Raw genomic sequence first — 21083 nt, forward strand, 5'->3', positions numbered from 1 at the left:
CGATGTGCCGGAGATTGACATCCAATGATCGAGGGAAAAATACCAGCGTTCTTGAGCATGCACCAGTTGGTTATGTGCGCTATATAAATATACCATAATAATAATAATAATAATAATAATAATAATAATAATAATAATAATAATAATAATAATCTCCTGTGGTAGCCAATTGATTAAAGCGTTCGAAGACCCGGGTCCGATTCCCCACTTAGGTAGAATGTGCGAAGCTCATTTCTGGTAAAACAAATATTGCAAAAGTGGCGTAAAACAACTCACTAACTGCTTACATCTCAAGCCACAAGAAGAGGAATATTTTGTGTGATCACTCTATACCCTGGGATACTCTGCCTAAACCAAATGTCGGAAGTTGGATTACTGTTAATGAGAGGTGAATATATTTATTGCTGTAATCACTGCTCTTGTATTATACTACCTCTGAATATGTACTGCCATTGCGCTACCTTATTATTGATTTATATCAATTTTTTAATACAATTGTTAATCAAATTTCTGTGTTGTTTTGTTGCTTCACGCCTAGTTTTTTAACGTACTGATTCCCGGCTCACTTTTTCGTTTCAACTTAGAAATCAACATGCAACGGTATAAGTATGTTCTATAGCTCTTCTGTTTTTCACAGAAGTACATTTACATCTTTGTTCATAAGCTAGACTACCAAGAGTTTCAATGCAAACACGGGTATTTTCATATATCAAATAACATCGGTCTATAGTAAATAGGAAAACATCGTTCACTGCAACGACGGTCATGCAAAACGCATACAGTAAAAAGAAGTTAGCAGTTTAATCTGTGTGGAGACTATGAGTGTCGTGCGATTAGGTTTGGTGAACTGACTTCAAAGACAATTTCGTGATTACCCCGAGGGACGGAGTGAATGAGTGAGTGAGTTGGGTTTTAGGCCGCTTTTAGCAATATTCCAGTAATATCACGGCGGAGGACACCAGAAATGGGCTTCACATATTGTTCCCATGTGGGGAATCGAGCTCTGGTATTCGGCGTAACGAGCAAACGCTTTAACCACTAGGCTACCTTACCGTCCCTCGATGGACGGTAGGAATTCGAGTATGTCCAGCTGTCTCAGCTGAGAAAAGGTCAGTTCATGTTTATCGAGTGAGTAAAGTTTTACGCCGCTTTACTAACGGCAGGTACCATACGAAATACGATATTGTGGCGAGGGAAATTAGAAATGACATTTCCCATGTTGGATACCACAAGGCTATCCATCAGCCCCTTGTCTGTTACAGATCCAGACAGAAACATAGACAGAAACATTTGATATTCCTCAATGTTTTTATTGCAAATAATAAACCATATTAACAAATAATAATAACAGAAACGTTATCAAAGACAAAGCATTTGACACGTCATCATATATAAGTAGTTTTATAAAGCAACTGATATTTATATGCAGAACTATTATGCAGAGACAGCAGAATGAAATCAACCCCCGGGCAAAGGAAAATACTCAAAATGAAACAAACATTGTTATTCGATGGTCATTATTTGATCCGGACATTACACCTGTGTTATAATCTAGGTATCACAGCTCTGTTTTGATCCTGGTACCACAGCTGTGTTTTGATCAGGGTATCACAGCTGTGTTTTGATCCGGGTAGTACAGCTGTGTTTTGATCAGGGTATCATAGCTGTGTTTTGATCCGGGTATCACAGCTGTGTTTTGATCAGGGTATCACAGCTGTGTTTTGATCAGGGTATCACAGCTGTTCTTTAATCTGGGTATCATAGCTGTGCATTGATCAGGGTATCACAGCTGTGTTTTGATCCGGGTATCACAGCTGTGCTTTGATCCGGGTATCATAGCTGTTTTGATCAGGGTACCACAGCAGTGCTACCACGACTATTCTGGTAACGTTTAGCTGACGTTTTGGTCTCACCCAGTTTTCAGGGGAAAACTTTTTACTTTCTTTTGCCCGGCAGTGGATTTCTTCATAAAAATATAAATAATGCACTGAAACAACACCTGTAGGTACGGCGTTACCAAGCATACCGGCACATATCAGCACACGTGTAGGGCAAAAGCTAGCGTCCATAAAAAGGTGGGGCATAAGTTTTTCCAAAAGCACTATCTGGCTTTTTCAGAGCATGTTCCTGGTCAAGTGGGAATCAGTAAAGAAATTATGGAAGTGTATGATTGTTAGTATTTAAACAACACATATACCTGATAGCAACATTAGTCCCATAATACACAACAGTAAAATACTGATTGATAATCCAAATAATCTCGCAATATATTCATTCACATTAACAGGCATCTATAAATGTTCCTTTAAATCAATTACATTTAAAAGGAGAAACAAAATACCCATTTCAAATCAGAATAGGCTGTTGTAAGATAATGAACTGAATTTAAAACAATGCCTAAATGTATTCGCATAAATTAACTCCCAGTAATGTATAAAGTGAGAATACAATACCCTGCCGAGAGAGTGCGTGTTTGTATATGAGCCAAGGGAGACAACCTATGTCGACTTGGCGCTATCTCGTTCTCGTTTGCTCTGTGGGGCTTTACACGCGGTCGTTTAGGTCACAATGCACGCCGTGATGTATTTTTAAACACAGGATATACTAGGGGGAGACGATGATAGCACAGACACATCTTTATATGGAGCACACAACGCGCAATCTCTCGTTGATCTAGCATGTACGTGTGTAGAATGTTTTGTTAAGACTAAATACTCTTCCCAGCCTTTTTATAGACTGTTGACGTAATATACCAGTATATACGAAAGCAAATTGTAAAATTGGACGTAATTGTTGAGTCTCCGATGAGATGAGGGTTACATATTGTCATTTCATGTATCAAATAACTTACCGATATTATTCAAAATATACATACACCAATTATTATAATCCCTTGTCTAGCACCAGTGATACTCCTTATTAGGTAGATCATGTCCCGAATTATTCAGAATGTCAATCAATCAATCAATCAACAAACAACGACACAGCTGGCTATGTTGTACGATAGAGCGCTGATACACAGACATTGAACAGTTTAGTCCACTTCTTCCACAGTCGGACCTTGACCCTGACCCTGACCTTGACCCCCAGACGACTGACCTGAGCCGTGAAGCTTCATCATCACAGGTTGGCACGTTTTTTGGATTTCCTTAAGCTGATAATCATATTCGTCTTTGTCAGCCAGCATATTGGCATCCAACCATTTCAGAGTCTCCTCACATTTGGCATTGACGGTGTCTCTATCAGCTTGAGGCAGCTTGTCACCGGCGTCTCCCACGGCTTGTCTTGCACTGAAGACGTAAGCTTCGAGCTGGTTCCTGGCCGTCACGCGTTCTCGCTGTTTCTCGTCCTCTTCTCGATATGTATCGGCCTCGTTGACCATTCTGTCAATCTCCTCCTTGCTTAGTCTGCCCTTGTCGTTCGTAATGGTGATTTTACTGGACTTCCCAGTGCTCTTGTCCTGAGCGGATACGTTCATGATGCCATTGGCATCAATGTCAAAAACGACGTCAATCTGAGGCACACCACGTGGAGCGGGGATTCCCGTCAGGTCGAAGCGACCGAGAAGATTATTATCCTTAGTCATCGCTCTCTCGCCTTCATAGACCTGCACTGATACTGCTGACTGGTTATCAGAATACGTTGTGAATGTTTTTGACGTTTTGCAGGGTATACGAGCATTTCTCTCCACCAGTTTCGTCATTACCCCTCCAGCTGTCTCAATACCAAGAGACAGTGGGGCTACATCAACCAGCAATACGTCCTTGATAGTCTCATGGGTATCGCCGGACAAGATGGCGGCCTGGACTGCAGCACCGTAGGCAACCGCTTCATCCGGGTTGATAGACTTATTCAGATCTTTCCCGTTCATGAATTCTTGAAGCAGTTTCTGAATTTTAGGAATACGGGTTGATCCCCCGACCAATACGATATCGTCAATTTTACCCTTGTCCATTTTGGCATCGACCAGAGCCTTCTCAACAGGTTCCATGGTGTTGCGGAACAGGTCTGAGCACAGATCCTCAAATCTAGCCCTTGTGATTTTAGAATAAAAGTCAATACCTTCATGAAGAGAGTCGATCTCTATTCCAGCCTCTGTACTGCTTGACAATGTCCTCTTGGCCCGTTCACAGGCACTGCGCAGGCGTCGGATAGCCCTGTGGTTTCCGGTGAGATCCTTCTTATATTTTCTCTTGAACTCATCCTTAAAGTGATTGACGAGCCGGTTGTCGAAGTCCTCTCCACCAAGATGGGTATCCCCTGCTGTTGATCTCACTTCAAACATCGACCCTTCATCGATGGTGAGGACGGAGACGTCGAAGGTACCGCCGCCCAGATCATACACCAATACATTCTTCTCACCTTTCAGATTCTTGTCCAAGCCATACGCCAGTGCAGCTGCCGTCGGCTCGTTGATAATTCTCAGGACGTTGAGACCGGTAATGGTCCCGGCGTCTTTCGTCGCCTGCCGCTGGGAATCGTTGAAATATGCCGGCACAGTGATAACTGCATCTGTGACCTTACTGCCCAGATAAGCTTCAGCTGTCTCCTTCATCTTTGTCAAAATCATGGAACTGATTTCCTCGGGTGCAAACAACTTATTTTCCCCTTTAAATTCCACCTGTAAGATCGGCTTATCTCCCTTTGAGACGACCTTGAAGGGCCAATGCTTCATGTCACCCTGAACAGCTCGATCGTTAAACTTCCTCCCAATCAGACGCTTTGCATCAAACACAGTATTGCTGGGATTCAAAGCAACTTGATTTTTCGCCGCGTCTCCCAAAAGTCTCTCCGTGTCGGTGAACGCAACATAACTGGGTGTGGTCCTGTTGCCTTGGTCGTTGGCGATAATTTCAACTTTACCATGTTGAAAAACCCCAACACAGGAATACGTTGTTCCCAAATCAATCCCAACGGCTGGAGTCTTCGGCATGACTGTAGATCTCCCAACTCTTCGGAAAATAAAACCAAAGCAGTAAGCAACTGCACTTTCGCGTTAGCTCTCTACCGACGTCTCTCTCGGGTCTTGAAAGCCTGTTGTCTGAACTCGCAAACTCAGCCAGATACATTTATACACACACAACCCGTTCCCGAACATTCAGCTACAACCGACGCTTTCCCTCTTGGCAGACAGCCAAGTTCTCGAACCCCCGCGCTTCGTCCTATGGAAACCCGCGCCCGCCAACGCCGCAGGTAAACAAGTTGTGATGCAACGGCGAGCTATTCAAAGCTTCACAGAAGTACATGTACACGCATATTGCGAATATAAAGACTCACTGTGGCGTCAGATAGAAAGAATTTGCCGGCTCAGTAACTTTGTTCCCTTTTACTTGCAGCGGGTATTTTCTTGTATTAGTAGAATTCTGTTGTTATGTATAGTGCCATTGATATTATGTGAGTGAGTGAGTGAGTTAATATTTAACGTCACATCGGCAATATCTCAGCCATATCGTGACGAAAACAATTTATACAATAAAAAGTGACATATTTTGAAGATTAAAACCTGTCGACGATGGACAGTAAAATTGATATTATGTGGACACGCTGCTTTTTTAATTGTTATATATGGTCGGTCGTTAACTTTTGTTTTATTTTGTTGCTGTTGTCGTCGTCGTCGTCGTCGGGGTACGATGACAAATGCATGCAGTCAACCATGTCATCGAGCCTGACCGACCAATTTAATGTGTCGCCTTTCATAAGCACATAAGCACAAACACAGGTTGCTGGGGACCAGTTTTTACCTGGCCTGGAATCCCGATCCCGTTTGGCAAGTGTTTGAATTTCTCTTTCTTTTTTGATAAAATGGCACAGATCATTAATCGTAACGTTAATTTCTTTTGTTTGTTATTTTATTGCCACTGAGCAATATTTCCGGCTATATGACGGCGTTATGTAAATAATGGAGTCTGGACCAGACAATCCAGTGATTCTCTGGTCCAATCCAGTGATCAACAGCATGGGCATCGTTCTACACAGTTAGGATATGATGATATGTGCCAACCAAATCAGCAAGCCTGACCACCCGATCTCGCTATATATATAGATGCCTCTTACATCAAGCATGAGTTGCTGAAAACAATTTTAACCCCAATCGTCACGGGTGTGTGATGTTAATGAACAGATTGTCGGGTCGAGACATGCCCTTTCAAGGCAGTCGTCGTGATGTAAGGATGTCCCTGAGTGTAGCGAGACGTTCACATCCTGTTCAGCATGTCGACCAATATCAGGGAACTGATGTTCCTAACAGGATACGACCGGGTTCAATCCCCACATGGGTACAAGGGGTGAATCCCATTTCTGGTGTCCCCGCCGTGATATTGTTGGAATATTGCTAAAAGCGGCGTAAAACCAAACTCAGTCAGTCAGGCCTAACAGGATACAAACATTCATAAACCAGATACATATTCAATATACATGTACATTGTCAATGCGTTTTGCTTGTTTGATCCAACCGCCTCCTTGGTGTAGTGGTTAGAGCGTCCGCCCGGAGAGCGGAAGGTCGCGGGTTCGATCCCCGACCGCGTCATACCAAAAGACGTTAAAATATGGTACTTGTTGGTCCCCCCTGGCGCTCGGCATTAATGGGTACAACAAGGACTGGTCGGCTCGCCGAGTCAGTATAATGTGTCTGAGTGGGGTATTCATGCTTCACTGCGGCATGGTTTCAGTGGGCTAGCACTATAAAACCAGCTCTGGGCTAATACAAGCAGCCGCACATACACATTCACACGCATGCACGTCATCATATGAGCGAAATATTCTCAAGCACGATGTTAAAACCCAATTTCACCTTCACCTTGTTTGATCCAGTTAACCGGACGCCTCACTATCCGGACGATTTTCGAGAGTAACCAAAATCTCCGGATAAACGGGGTTCGACTGTATGTGGTATTTATACATGTTTGGATACATACGTTGATGTAGGTAAATATACATTGGTATAGGCACAGGCTAGATTTTATGCATAGGTTTAAACATCGATGACCCTGTCTTATCGTTGAAACGATTATTCCGAGTTGTAACTGTCCAGTAAGAGGTGAGGTGAAATTTGGTTTAACGTCGTGCTTGAGAATTCCAGTAAGATATAAGGGTGTTCTGCTTATAAATGTCTTAAGGACCGACTATATAGTAGTCCGATACATAACCCTTAATACTGCGAGTCTTTTCGACGACGCAACGTACACCAGAAATGGGCTTCACACATTGTACCAAAGAAACATAAATAAGGAAAGCAAGCTATGCTTCGTGTGGTTACATAGGTTATTCGGCTGATTTGGATAAGGTGGGTATAAAGGAAATATATTTAACGACAGATATTGTATTCTTCCAGTGTAAATAACGGAGTGAGTGGGTGAGTTTACTTTTACGCCGCACTCAGCAATATTCCAGCTATGTGGTGGCGGTCTATAAATAATCGAGTCTTGACCAGACAATCCAGCCTCGTCATCTAATTAGTGACGCGCATGAATGGATTAACGAGATTCCCACTGTCCCTATCTACTATCAGCATGAACATCGATGACACCCAATGACATGTCAACCAAGTCAGCGAGCCTGACCACCCGATCCCGTGTGTCGCATTTTACGACAAGCATTGGAAACTGAAGATCAATTCTAACCCGGATCTTTACGGGTGGTAAATAACAGTGACTGGACCACACAAACCAGTGATTGGCATTAAGAACTACGTCTCACGATTTGAATAAGTATAGAGATATCAAACATGCTGGATTTTCGAGGTTGTATTAGGTAATTGTTAGACGGTACTGTTCTTTGTGATATATTATATTAGATATCAAAATAATACATTATTCCTTAAAAGTATTTCTCGTCTTTTCTTACCAAATCCTAACAATACTATAATAAGTCCTGTATTTGGAGACAGTACATTGGGCTAGACAAAGACGATACTTTTGGTTCTGCTAAGTTGATGCTAAGTGAGTTATCCCAGTTCGCCTCGACGATCCGAGTTCGATTCTCAAATTGATACCTTGTTGTGTTTGATGTGTACACAATACTCTCTATGTCTGGATCCCAATTGCGTAGATTGATGCTCATACTGTTGATCCCTGGATTGTCTCTTCCAGATCCGATTATTTATAGCTGGAATATTGCTGAGTGCGGCGTAAAACTAAACTCACTCACTCACACTATGTCTGGAAAATACACCGATGGCGGTGTTAAAAAAATGTCCGAAAAGATATCCGCTTTGTCAGTTTAGATGTTTCTTTTATTCATCGCTCGCACTGTTACAAACATAAAGCACACTATGCATAATATTAACATATAAATGTAGCATGTGTTATAGGATATACTTTCCCAGTAAACATATATATATATATGTCCAAGATTCGTGATGTAACCTTGTCTGTGTCAGACTGTAAATTCGAGAATGTTCCAGGATATTTTTGGTATGCCTTACAAAAACATGTCAATTAGAATACTTTTAAAGACGTGTGCATACATAAATAAGCCAAATGAATTAAAAAAATTATAATAGTACATAAGATATGCTTTCATATGTTTAGTTTCCTTTTTCACAGATATTAACTTTACATATCTCAGACGTGATGTCTGAATATGTATATACTCGGTGTTGAGGTCTAACTCCCGGGGAGGTGTCACATTGTGGAGTATTTTTTATCATGATTTGTATGTTTGCGATTAGTTTAATGACTAATGTATCCAATTACTAGCCTAACAAATAGTTTTAATTAATAATACATTATTTATATCAATGTAAAGAACTCCAGTATAGAAAACTTGAAATATGATAAAAGTAGATAATGAAAGGTCCCTGTTGCTACTTTCCGTGTGCGCATGACGGAAGTAAACAAACAGAACATCTGCTACGATCAAACTTGCGGCAACTTGCCAAATTTGTTTACCTACGTTGCAAGTTCTTGTCTTTCGCTGGAATGCGGAATTACTAAGCAGAAAATCATTTGAATAATTGCCAGAGGAAGCTCTATCGCTTGTTGATTGACGTTGCGTGGGTGCAAGCATAGATGGAAGTACAATCTGAACGAACTTACTAGAAAGTTCGTCTGCTAGTGCCAGCTTTGGCGTTTGAGAACCTTCTGTACAATTCCCATAAAAAGTAAACATTCTTGGCCTTTTATATTTGCATATTATTGATACACAAGTATCAAAAACCACTAACAAATCAACCATCGATTATATTTATTCACTGGAACATCAATTTTTAAAAGGTTAGTAAGACATAGTCATGTTACGAACCGTTCACAATTCATGGCTCGTGGTGCGCATGTTTGTGTGTGTGGGTATGTGTGCGTGCATGTGTGTGGGATGATTTTTATGGGGAAGCATGTACAATGTGAATGACACCCCCCCCTCCTATAGTTGTAAAATATTATTTACAAAATTGCTGATAAATCCCACCCCCCCAGTAGATGTGTTTAAAATTGATGACCCCCATCTCCCCAGAAGAAAATGGGTGACACCCCACCCCCATGAAATCATCACCATGCCCCTAGCCATGAATTACTTAATGGTTTTGTCTTCGGCCATCGTGTGGCTATACTGTGTAATGAAATACTCAGCCAACATATACTGCAGATACATATAGTAGTTTGTGATATAAACTTACATATGTCATAATAGTGGTAAGTCAACATGGTACGTAACATGTTGTAATTGGGATTTCACTTTCTAAGTAAAGTACAGATTCTAGTTCTTTTGTTGGTTTGAGTCCCAGCATAGTACTTGTAATAAATAACTGTGGGTACCCTTTCTTCTCATCTATTCATCGTTAAATATCAGTTCTATGTAAGTCATCGTAAAACTTATATTATATATTAATGAATGAAAGGATACAGTAAATGTGGATTGGTTCATCACTTTGAGAGGTGACTCTGATTAGCTGTGTGCAGCTATTGTAGCTTACATTCAGAGATAACCCATGTTTTCGTGGTCATTGCTGATGCAGCGTTAAGCAATATTCACTCACTCACTCACTCACTCACTCATTATGTTGTCATCTGTGTGATTCAAACAATCGCAATAATACAGTACAACCAGAAATTACTGAGAATTTAAAGATTGTAATTTTTTTTATTTTTTCACTCATTACTCACGTATTAAATGTGAATATTAGCAGAACATAACTCCAGATTCAAAGACAGGTGAACGGTTAGTATTTTGTCAAGTCACCATGGGCAGCAATGCAGGCTTCAATGCGGTGGGGCATACTACTGATCAAAGAAGTTAGAAAGTCGTGGTCCATGCTGTCCCAATATCGGACCACCTCTTCTTTCATTTCAGCAATATTTGTCAGATTTTTCTTATTGACACTTTCCTTCATAAGTCCCCAAACATTTTCTATTGGATTTAGGTCAGGGCTATAGCTTGGCCAATCTAATAATGTCATATTTTGGGTCCGAAAGCAGGCCTGTGAATGCTTTGAACGATGTTTTGGGTCGTTGTCCTGTTGGAAAATCCAAAAATTTCCATCAGATGGAAGTAAATGTCCATCTTGTGGACTGTTCATATTCCCTTCAAATACACGAGCTTGTTCCAAGTGATGACTGAATTTACCTTTAAGACTCCAGGAAATTTCTGTTCTTAACGTACTAGTCATCATTTAACGATGTGAACCTTTTTAATGTATTTTGTGCCATTTGAAAATAAGAACTACATGTTTTTTCATGATATTTTGTACATTGAAAAGAAAAGAACAGGAAAATTTGATAAATGATGCCAACCAATTGTTTTCGATGATTGTTGATCGGTTGTCATGAACCAATCATCAATAATGAGACTTTAACGAATTCCCAACACTACCAACAACACAGCTTTCCTCACAAGATGGTGTGCTTAATTTTGTTCAGAAAGAACCAATTTTACCATAGAAATATTTCCATTCGTGGGGATTACTAGCTAGTTACTTCTGCCATGACTAAACTCTGAGTAGAACTGATTGATGTCTATATTATCAGTAAGGAATGTTATGACTAATGTATCAATGATGACTTTCAGATGGATCCAATAAATGTTGCAGCCCTTGTGGATCTACTTCATCCAGAGAAACATGATTCCGACAGTGAAGACGACATGGTACGACCATATTTATGGAACTGATCATTTTCATCCTTAAAGTCTCAATGTCATCTTATTCTCATTCCCTAATAATTATGAAGTGTGTGTTATCCTATTTTTGCAAATCTGATGGGCTGATATGGAATCAAAATTTAATGTAATTTTTCTATAACTGCAGATATGACTTCCAATCCAGAACTGCTTTTCAAAAGGGTGTTTCCCATAACTCTTGTGCTACATACAACATTTGAAAAATGTCTAAAAATAGTATTGGGAACTCCCATATACTGGACATCCAAAAGATTACATGGGCCCCATAAGTATGTGAACATTGTGCCTTTCTCGACTGACAAGATCCAGACTAAAAACGCTCCATTGTATGTATATTTCAGCCCTCAAATACTATGGCAAAGATGACACCAGCTGACATAGTCCCTGAAAAGACAGAAATAGAGGAAAAGAAATCTGGTAAGTTCATGAGTGCATTCACATCAGATGTTCTTCATCAACAGATTACTGAAAACAATGTAACATGATTCAGTGACATGATCGGATCATAGACACAAAGCGACGTGTGGGGAACCTAGTGGCTAGAGCTTTCACTTATCTGACGAAGGATCATGCTCAAATGACTCTCTGAATCCCAAGTCTTATAAATGTACTGTCGTGAGTGAGTTTAGTGTTATGCTGGTTTTACCATATTCCAGCAGTATCACAGGGAGGACACCAGAAATGGGCTTCACACAATTTTGCACCCATGGGGGGAATCAAACCCGGGTCTTCGACATGCCAAGCGAATGTTATAACCACTACGCTACCACTGCCCCCACCCCTACTGTAACATTGACAGTATATTGTAAAGACAGCTGGAATCCAAACTTACTATCTCTCATATATAGGGATGCTCTCATTCTGTCGTTACAAGGGCTGTTATGATTCACTCCTGTATTCAGTAAATCGAACTGTATAGTTTCATGAATTCAGTTCATTATTCTTAATCACTAGGAGAGAATATTCATGATTTATTTAATAAAGGGGTGTTTTTACTTGAATTTGGTTCGGATTTGTCAAAGCAAGATGTGCAACATGGAATATATCCAAACCAGGCAGGATAATAGTCAACACCCTCCTATACTGATGTGGTCACTGGCCTGATATATTACACCGGTCTGATATTACCGCTAAATCATAAGACCGGCTGCAAACCAGTGAAACCATGGATAAGAATTTTGACAAAAATTCAAACTTGACCCTTGTGGTAAAATCAGTGTTGTCAAAAATTGACAAAAATAGCGTGTAATTTATAGATCAAACCAAACTGTAATTAAAATTACACAATGCTTGGATATATTCACACTGTCTTTGGGTTGAATAATAGTATTTCTGTATTATATTTTACTGATGATCAGTTAACTACTCCGTAACAGAATTCATCTTCCGCTATATTATTGTGCATGTTTGAACTTGATCACTTAAACAGGAACATGTGCCCAGCAGCAATGCCACAATGCATCTAAGTTGTAACTTAAAAGGTAAATAATCTTGTTTAGTGATGTTTAACTGCAAATTTGACCTAACTGAGAGGTCGCCTCTACTGAATCAAATCTTGTCTAGTGTTGTTATGTACAATTGTGTGAAATTAGTATGCAACTAGTCCCATACGTTGAACACGTGGGTAATAATTGTCCTGATGAACTACCACTGTCAGCATGGTCAAAACATGTCAAAGAATTTATTTAGTTATTGTTTCACTGAATTTAATGAATAATATATCAACTGCTTGTTATTTTATTTGTTTTCCAATATTATATTTGTTACCCAATATTTGTGATATGTATCATACTTGACTCATGGTGGATTCATTGCAGCCCTAATCTTGGACTCCCCTAACTTTCACTCTTAATATTCAAAACTACTTTTTACTTCAGCAGGACCCAAGAAGGCAGTTAAAGACATATGGGATGAAGAGGAGGTGCCAGAGGGGTCCGAGTTTGAATCTGTGTATGACCCTCGACCTCAGCCTGAGTAAGATGACATTGTAATATGAATCACTAACAGTACAATCTTGTAGATAAAAGTGAATGGAAACATAGAAATTATATTGATTTCTAACATGCAGTAGAATGTACATCACTTGACAAGCAATATACTACAATGAAATAGGACGATGCAGAAATATGTGTGTGTATTTCACCAAAACATGTTGCTTAAAATCCTGGGCGTCCATGACAGAATATAAAGAATTTTCTGGTTAAGAACTTCCATGTTTGTATCTGATATGATATATACACTTGTGTCATTGACAGACAATGTTAGTTCTAAATTAGTGTTGGGAATTGAAATCTCACAATTGTGATTGGTTCAATACCATCGAAAAAAATTGGTTAGCATTCATTATCATTGATTTCAGGTTGTAGTTGCAGATAAGTATAAAGAAATTTGGTTCTCTGGACTCTTTAGAAACTGCAAAATAAATTTGCAGATTCACATCCAGTGTAAAATGAGTTCAGTTCCAGTGTATGTAAAACTTCCCAGATTCTGGTAGAATATTCACATCACTTTTGACAAGCAATATACAACAATGAAACAGACAAGCTAGATATGTGTGTGTATTTCACCAAAACACGTTGCTTTTATCTATCTGCAAAAACATGACAGAATTCAGTAAGAATAATCAGAATTAGGTCAACTACCATGTTTGTACCTGATATGATATATACACTGGGGTGTCATTGACAGAAAATGTTAGTATAAATATATCACCTAAACGTATCGCAATTTATCTGTATGTCAATGAATGTTAACATGAATTATTATTTATATACATTTACTAATGTAAACCTGCTGTTTTCAAATTTAGTGCTATATGGAAACTCTATCTATTAAATATTTCAAACTGAATTTTCTGCTTGATTGAATTTTTATTTTTTGTGATCTTCATAAATATAAGGCTTTTGTGGTGGTGAATTATTAATGTAGAATTATTATATATAAATTTGTATTGATACAGGATTACAAATGTAATTCATACCTTGATATCAGGATCCACAATGACATCCCTAATAATATCCACTCAAACAATTTGTGTGTCATATGATATATATTAGAACAGTCATGTCAAGGTTTCTTGTGTATCTACTATCTATTGTTTGGGTGGTAAGTGTTTGAGAACCTGTAATAAATTCAAAATATTTACTAATGATGTACTACTGATTCATATGAAGTTATTTTGTCATGAAAGCTTATAACACCATGCAATTGTTTGAGGTGAGGTGAAATGGGCTTTAACGTCGTTTTTAAGAATATTTCGCTCATATGACAACATGCATGTGTGTGTATGTGTGGCTGCTTGTACTAGCGCAGACTTAAGCTTGTTTTATAGTGCTAGCCCACTGAGTGCTAGCTCATGAATACCCAACTCAGACACATTATACTGACTCCGAGCCAACCAGTCTTTGCTGTACCCATTAATGCCAAGCACCAGGCAGGGACCAACAACAATTGTTTGAAAGTTTGGATTCCAGTATTTGAAGTTGTTTAAATGAGTTTGACAAATAGTTTAATTCTTCTGAAGCATTGATTTATTTTATCAGTTTCAGTGGAAAAGTTATTTTTCCTCAATGCTTAACCTGTTAATGATAATTTATTGGCAAAATAGTTAGTAACGAAACTTTAACCTTGCCTCAACATTGCCTGTAACATCAGTTATGTTGCTTAATTAGAGATTCCCTGTATTTCTCCATGCTCACGTCTGGTGATTGTCAGCATATTGTTTTTCAGCTATGATATCATTTACAAACAAGCAGTCACTTCTGAAGACATGTTTTTGGGGATGGGAAACAAGACACCATCCTCCAGCAGTTGTGAAGACATGGTGGTAAGTCTGTGTTTATAGGGATGAATATTTTAACATGAGGCCAGACCAAATTTATTTCTTGTTTTACGGATTTTGGTCCTCAGAAAACCTAATGGCAGGAGGGAAATTTTTTTTTTTTAAAATCACCAGTCAAAGCAAAAACCCACATGAGTTTTTCAAAGGCTTTATTTTTCAAGTTCACACTCACTGAGGTGCTCGAAGCACTGATTTCTAACACAAATATTGTTACATGATTCAGTTTAAAGTCTCTGAGAACAGATACCGGTGTTTTAGTGTCCAACAAACTGCCTTGCGTATACGTAGTCAAAGTCTCGCTCCTGTATATCTTAACATTAGAATTTAATTTTTTGAGCGGGGGAAAATTTGTTTTTATTTTATTCTTATTCTTGTAAAAATACATCCAGCAGATCCGTAAAACAAGAAATAAAATTGGTCTGGCCTGAAGATGTTCATTGTATTAACATTTCCTGGTAGTAAAAACTTCAAGGTAGATACATGCTGCAACAATATATATATCCAATAGAGCAATTTTATAAGATTAGAATTTTGTCCAGCCTTTTCTCAACAGTGAAATTTGACTGGTTGTCAATAGTAGTGTCATGTTATTAGGGCTGCCAATATAACTGGTTAACCGGACATTTACCAGGTTCAGACATGAACCCAGCTGCATGCTGCTGTCAAACGGTATCTGCATATGCTGATCAAAAGAATATTTTGACATGCATTCAGAAAACTTTGTAACAATTCAGGAAATCTTCAGATATTTCCGCTTTTTAAATCGTTCCTTTCCTTGTTTCATTTGTGCCAAACATTCTTTACATTTTATTTTGTCATCATTAAAAGTTTTTTGATCAAAGCCTAGTCAAGCATAGTGATCTTGTTGTGTTTTTGCTTTATAAATCAAGCATTAGCTCGATAATAAGTAGTTTTTGTTAACAAAACCTTCTTGCAATATATTGCAATACATATCGCTTCTTGGTATATGCTTTCACTAACATCGCTGGTGATATATCGCAATATGAAAATTCTGTGCAATGTGTCCATTCCCTACATGTTATGTTAAACCTCACAAATCAACTGCCAGACAAACCAATCCATAGAATTGAAATGCTGCTGTCAAATGGTTTAGGCAACAGATTTAGTTTTTTCTGAAAAGAATTAGAATTGATATTCAAACAGCCATCATACTGTACATGTTGTAAGAGGCTCGACTTTTAACAGGATTGCAGGGTCAACCATAGAACAGCTGCAGTTACCCTGTGCAAGGATTCTTAATTTAGGGTCACCACACCGCTGCATTGATGCTCGCCTTAAATTATCATCATTATCCTGGTTTCTCTGGTCCAGACTCAATTACAGAGCAGCAGCGATAGTAAGAATATTGCTATATTCTGCTTTAAAACAACTATAACACTTGCATATGTGAGCCTGTTTGTGGGACGTGATCATGAACAGACTGCCACTACCTGAGAAACCCTGACACATCTCCTCATTACTCTTTCTTCAGGTAAAGATAAAGCTTCCAGACACTAAAATTGCTGATGTCCAACTTGATGTGAAGGCCAAGTTTCTCGACTGCCGCACACCAAAATAGTAAGTACATGTTACCTGTTGTACAGGTATGTTTACAAGTACAAATCCATGAAGCTGAAATACAGGTTTTGTGTGAATGTCAACATGGTTCGCACAGCATCCAGCAGGAAATATCCACTTGATATGAATTGAGGATAAGCGCAGGTCAAGTTAGCTATACTTGTTTTACAGATTTGCATTGACTTCTAAGGTAGCTCTAACTCATACCAGCTTATATAGTGGTCTGTTTGTCTGTTGGCCATTGGCATTGTAAAATTCTCCTGAGAAACCAAAGACATGTAAAGCTGAACTTTCCCACACTTGTTCCCACAATGACACCCCAATTTGCACAAAATGTTTGAAAAAGGTTTTCAGGATTTCCAGCCATATTGAAAAAAAGTGATTATTTAAGCATTGTGTTTTCAAGATGCAGTGAATTTAGTTAAGTGTGCTATTATTGGGTTCAACATATATGTTCTGTATGTTACAATCTTTGAAGTTCGACCTTGATTTGATCATTGCATTTCACCTTACCTTAATTTGAAACTTCTTTTGCAGACATTATTCAGACAGTTTTGTTCAGAATGTAATTAAATTTGGTAGAATGATTGTTAGTGCTGGGACTCAATATACCGGGGTATGTTAAATGAGAGAATCACAAACCAGGACAAAATTTAAAGAGCTTAAAGACGGAGCAAGCATATGCGCTATGCGAATGGTTAATTAAATTTAATTAAATTTAAAAATTTAGTTTACACAGTGCAACTTTTTCTACTTGCAGCAAGCTGGGGTTGCATCTGCCACACCCCGTGGATCACAAAAATGGCAAGGCACAGTGGGAGAGTTCATCACAGACACTAGTCGTCACATTACACATGATAAGAGAGTATGACTTCATGAACTTCTGAGGATCTGACAAGATGGAACCAAAGTGCAATATTTGATGCTAACCCATAACATGTCATGACTCCCAATACCGACCAGTGTTTGAGCAGCATGTGCTTGTCCAGCATATGGCTGCATCAGATATTCAGGGAGTGACATCATCCTCATGTTGTTTCAGGGATCAAATATCACTGCTTATCATTAACAGATTGCAGAGAATTGAATTCATTCATATCCTGGTTATTTTTAACAGAGGTTGTGACAGGCCCAAAATAATGAAAAGTATTTTGAGGCAATTCCAGAATCTTGGTTAAAGGAGGTACGTAATACCAAATTCAGGAAGTCACCCATGATGCAGTTAGTGCATCCGATTTGACCCATGAGCTGATAGTTAACGTCACATCGGTATTTCGTATTTCGAAGAAGAAAGTAGGGTGTATACATTGTTCAGAGTTGCATCACAGTCATCAATTTTGTACATAGAAATATTAAAATCTTATGCTTAAAAATTATGGGAGGAGGGGAGACATTGATTTTGTACATGAAGTGCAAGGCGGGGTCACTTACATTGTACATAAATTTTAAGAGGGGGTCATTCACATTGTACATGCTTCTCCATGAAAATCATCATCACCCCCCTAGCCATAAATTACAAACGGTCCTTTACCTATGCAAATCGTCATCTAGAATTGATGAACAAGCACATTCCGTCCAATTTCATTCCAATTCCATTTTCATTGAAAGAATGTCAGTTGTCTATAAATTGGTGAGTTGATAAATGGAACTGAATTTGCATTGATATAATAATTTTGTCAAACTGACAAAGATATTTAATAAAAGTACTTATGAATGTGTTGTCATTTTATAAATATATGCACAAAGGTGTGTTCACTGAAACTGTCAGAGAGTGATATGAAATCGGTTTAGTGGACCTGAAAGCAAAACGTTAGTCTTGTGATGTTATACCAGGAGACATTAAATTTAACTTCTTGTAACCCAGCCTGGCACTCTGCAGTTATGTTATAAAACAAGGAATGGTCAGCTTTGACTCAGTTGGGTATCCACCTTAATCTGGTTTATGGTATCACGCCCGGTCCCATGTACGCACGTGCACACACACACGCACGGACACACACAATACGTTTCATAATATAACTAGATTGTTTGATCCAGAATAAGTTCACCATACCAGACATGCAGGGGAACATTGGGTAATCTCAGACATTTTTCAACACAACCCAGCGTTGGGTACATCTGCACCAAAGAGGATCAATAGGAAGAAATGTTTGTAGTGTATGGGCTTGTGTGGCAGATACATGTATGGGAGACAACTCCTGCAGCCTTATGTGACGGTAGCGGCAAGCTGATTAGAGTTTCGTCCCTTGGGGACCCCTGCTTGTAACCCCCACTTCCTGAGTAAACGCTCGACGTAGAAGTCATGGTATTTTGTGTTCTGTTCGGCCACGGCCTTGTGTATAAGATTCAAATACACAACAGAATAATTGGCGACGAGGATGGGATCCCGCTAACAAGCTACGGCAAGTTGAACTACGAGTTCTTTAAACGTTTTTAACGATCTACGGATCAAAGCAGCGTGGAAATAGGCCAGTGTGACATTCAAACAGTGAAACCACGTGTTCCTGATTTGGACTTTTTATTCTTATTACGATAAGGATAATTTATCAGGCTGTGCGTTTATATTCGTCATGGAGAATGAAGAAACAGCACCAGTCAACACTTTTTGTGTGCCTGTTCCCAAATTTTCAGGTAAGAAGGAAGATTTTCCAACGTATGCTGAACGTTTCCAATCGAGCATGACGGCCAATAATATAGTGGATGACCAAAGAATTATTCACATATTTATTTCGTCCATGGGAGACGAACTATACAAATTGGCACGTGACTTATTTTCACCAGCGAAAGTAAGTGATCAAACATCTAAGGATGTAATAGACAAACTTTCACAACATCTTCACCCCCCTCCTAACGTTATTACAGCTCGCTGTACATTTAATAGGACAGTTCAGAGAGCAGATGAAGGCATAAATACGTTTGTGGCTAACCTGCGCAGAATTGCAGAAGATTGCAATTATGATGGACATTTGACAATGTGGTTACGAGACAGATTTGTTGCCGGGGTGTACAGTGAAGCAATTAGACGACGGTTGTTACAGGAGAAAGCTACAATGACATTCCAAGCAGCCTATCAAATAGCGTTGTCGATGGAAACAGCCAACAAGGAAGCCAAGGCGATTCAAGGCAGCACCTCCTCAGTCAACAAGTTGTCAACATCTCAGAGAACTGGACCACCAAGAAACAAAATTAAAGGTGACAAGTACAAACCATGCACAAGGTGCAACTCGACAGAACATCTGCCACCAAATTGTCCTTACATTTCAGCCAAATGTAATAACTGTAGAAAGGTTGGACACATCTTCCGTGCGTGCCGGAGCGCTAAAACAGAGGATACAAAAGGAAAACAGCCCAAGGGTAATCCTAAGCAATCTACTCATCACATTGATGTTGAGGAGCCAGACGTGGAAGCAGAACATGAAGATGTGTTTGAGGAACTGTTCATGATTTCTTCTGTACTGCAGGAAGGAGGTACTGGAAAGTGGAAGAAGACTGTGATGGTAAATGAAAAGCCAATGAGGTTTGAGGTGGATTCAGGGTCAGGTGTTACCTTAGTCAATAAGGAAGTCTACAAGTCAACATTTCCAAACATGCCATTGACTGAAAGCACATGCAGACTAGAAGCATATCTAGGAACTAACATTCCAGTATTGGGAAAACTAAGTGTGAAGGTTGACACGGAGACAGAGATCAGAACACTGTCTCTAGTGGTGGTGGACGGAATGGCTCATCGTTGTTAGGAAGAAACTGGTTGAAGTACATGGAACCTTGGAAAAGTGTTCTCTCAACACACAACATCAAATCTTCGGGATGGGCCAAGACAGCATTGGTCAACTGTTCACAGAATTCCCGGAAGTGTTTGACGAAGGTCTAGGACATCTCTCAAGGAATGCACAGTGACATTAGATGTCAGAACAGACTCCCATCCAGTATTCTGCAAAGCTCGCACAGTACCACTTGCGCTGAAAGAAAAGGTGGAGGAAGAAATTGATAGAATGGAAAAGGAAGATATTATTGAGAGAGTGAAGTACTCACAATGGGCCACTCCAGTTGTTCCCGTGCTGAAGTCATCTGGAGAAGTGCGGCTGTGTGGGGACTACAAAACAACTCTCAACAGGTTTCTACAAGTGGAGACTTACCCAATTCCCAAGGTGGAAGAGCTGTTAGCCAATTTGAATGGAGGTGAGGAATTCACCAAATTGACTTGAAACATGCTTATCAGCAGTTGGAACTTGATGAGAAGTCAAGAAGACTGACTACTATCAACACTTCCAAAGGGCTTTATCAGTTCAAACGTTTACCATATGGTGTGAGCATTAGCACCAGCACTCTTCCAGCGGACAATTGAGATGGTTCTCAAAGGGCTGAAAGGAGTGGTCGTAATTCATGGATGACATATGTGTCACTGGCCACAACAAGCGACAACATATGTCCAACCTGAAGGCAGTACTAGGAGTACTACAAAAAGCAGGACTGAAACTGAGACAGGTCAAGTGCAAGTTTTTCCTGAAACAGGTGGAGTTCCTTGGTTTCAAAGTGGATAAGGAAGGAATACATC

The 21083-nt window shown here is 39.4% G+C and overlaps 2 protein-coding genes across 3 annotated transcripts; one reads left to right on the top strand and one right to left on the bottom strand.

Annotated features, from left to right (window-relative positions):
• Positions 1–1901: 1901 nt before the first annotated feature.
• On the bottom strand, positions 1902–5132 carry LOC124266203 (heat shock protein 70 B2-like). The gene has a single exon (XM_046701007.1). The coding sequence runs from the start codon at positions 4931–4933 to the stop codon at positions 3035–3037; it is 1899 nt and encodes a 632-aa protein (XP_046556963.1). The 5' UTR covers positions 4934–5132; the 3' UTR covers positions 1902–3034.
• Positions 5133–8841: 3709 nt separating this feature from the next.
• On the top strand, positions 8842–17768 carry LOC124266236 (dynein axonemal assembly factor 6-like). Of its 2 annotated transcripts, none has more exons than XM_046701052.1 (7): positions 8842–9010; positions 10999–11076; positions 11451–11526; positions 12987–13083; positions 14839–14935; positions 16443–16528; positions 17289–17768. In XM_046701052.1, exons 2-7 carry the CDS (start codon positions 10999–11001, stop codon positions 17413–17415), a joined length of 561 nt encoding a protein of 186 aa, XP_046557008.1. In that variant the 5' UTR covers positions 8842–9010; the 3' UTR covers positions 17416–17768. The 2 variants fall into 2 exon arrangements, with proteins under 2 accessions (XP_046557008.1, XP_046557009.1); XM_046701053.1 differs by having other exon boundaries at positions 12990–13083.
• Positions 17769–21083: the final 3315 nt, after the last annotated feature.

Source organism: Haliotis rubra, unplaced genomic scaffold, assembly GCF_003918875.1.
Source record: "Haliotis rubra isolate DU_JTF1 unplaced genomic scaffold, ASM391887v1 Scf124, whole genome shotgun sequence".
Taxonomy (NCBI): domain Eukaryota; kingdom Metazoa; phylum Mollusca; class Gastropoda; order Lepetellida; family Haliotidae; genus Haliotis; species Haliotis rubra.

What these genes read in the sequence shown, in the direction of transcription:
- LOC124266236 (XM_046701052.1), top strand. Translation starts at nt 10,999, where the DNA reads ATGGATCCAATAAATGTTGCAGCCCTTGTGGATCTACTTCATCCAGAG. An exon ending in GACCCTCGACCTCAGCCTGA is followed by an intron (nt 13,084 to 14,838) that starts GTAAGATGACAT and finishes ATTGTTTTTCAG; the next exon opens with CTATGATATCATTTACAAAC. An exon ending in GACTGCCGCACACCAAAATA is followed by an intron (nt 16,529 to 17,288) that starts GTAAGTACATGT and finishes TTCTACTTGCAG; the next exon opens with CAAGCTGGGGTTGCATCTGC.
- LOC124266203 (XM_046701007.1), bottom strand. Translation starts at nt 4,933, where the DNA reads ATGCCGAAGACTCCAGCCGTTGGGATTGATTTGGGAACAACGTATTCC.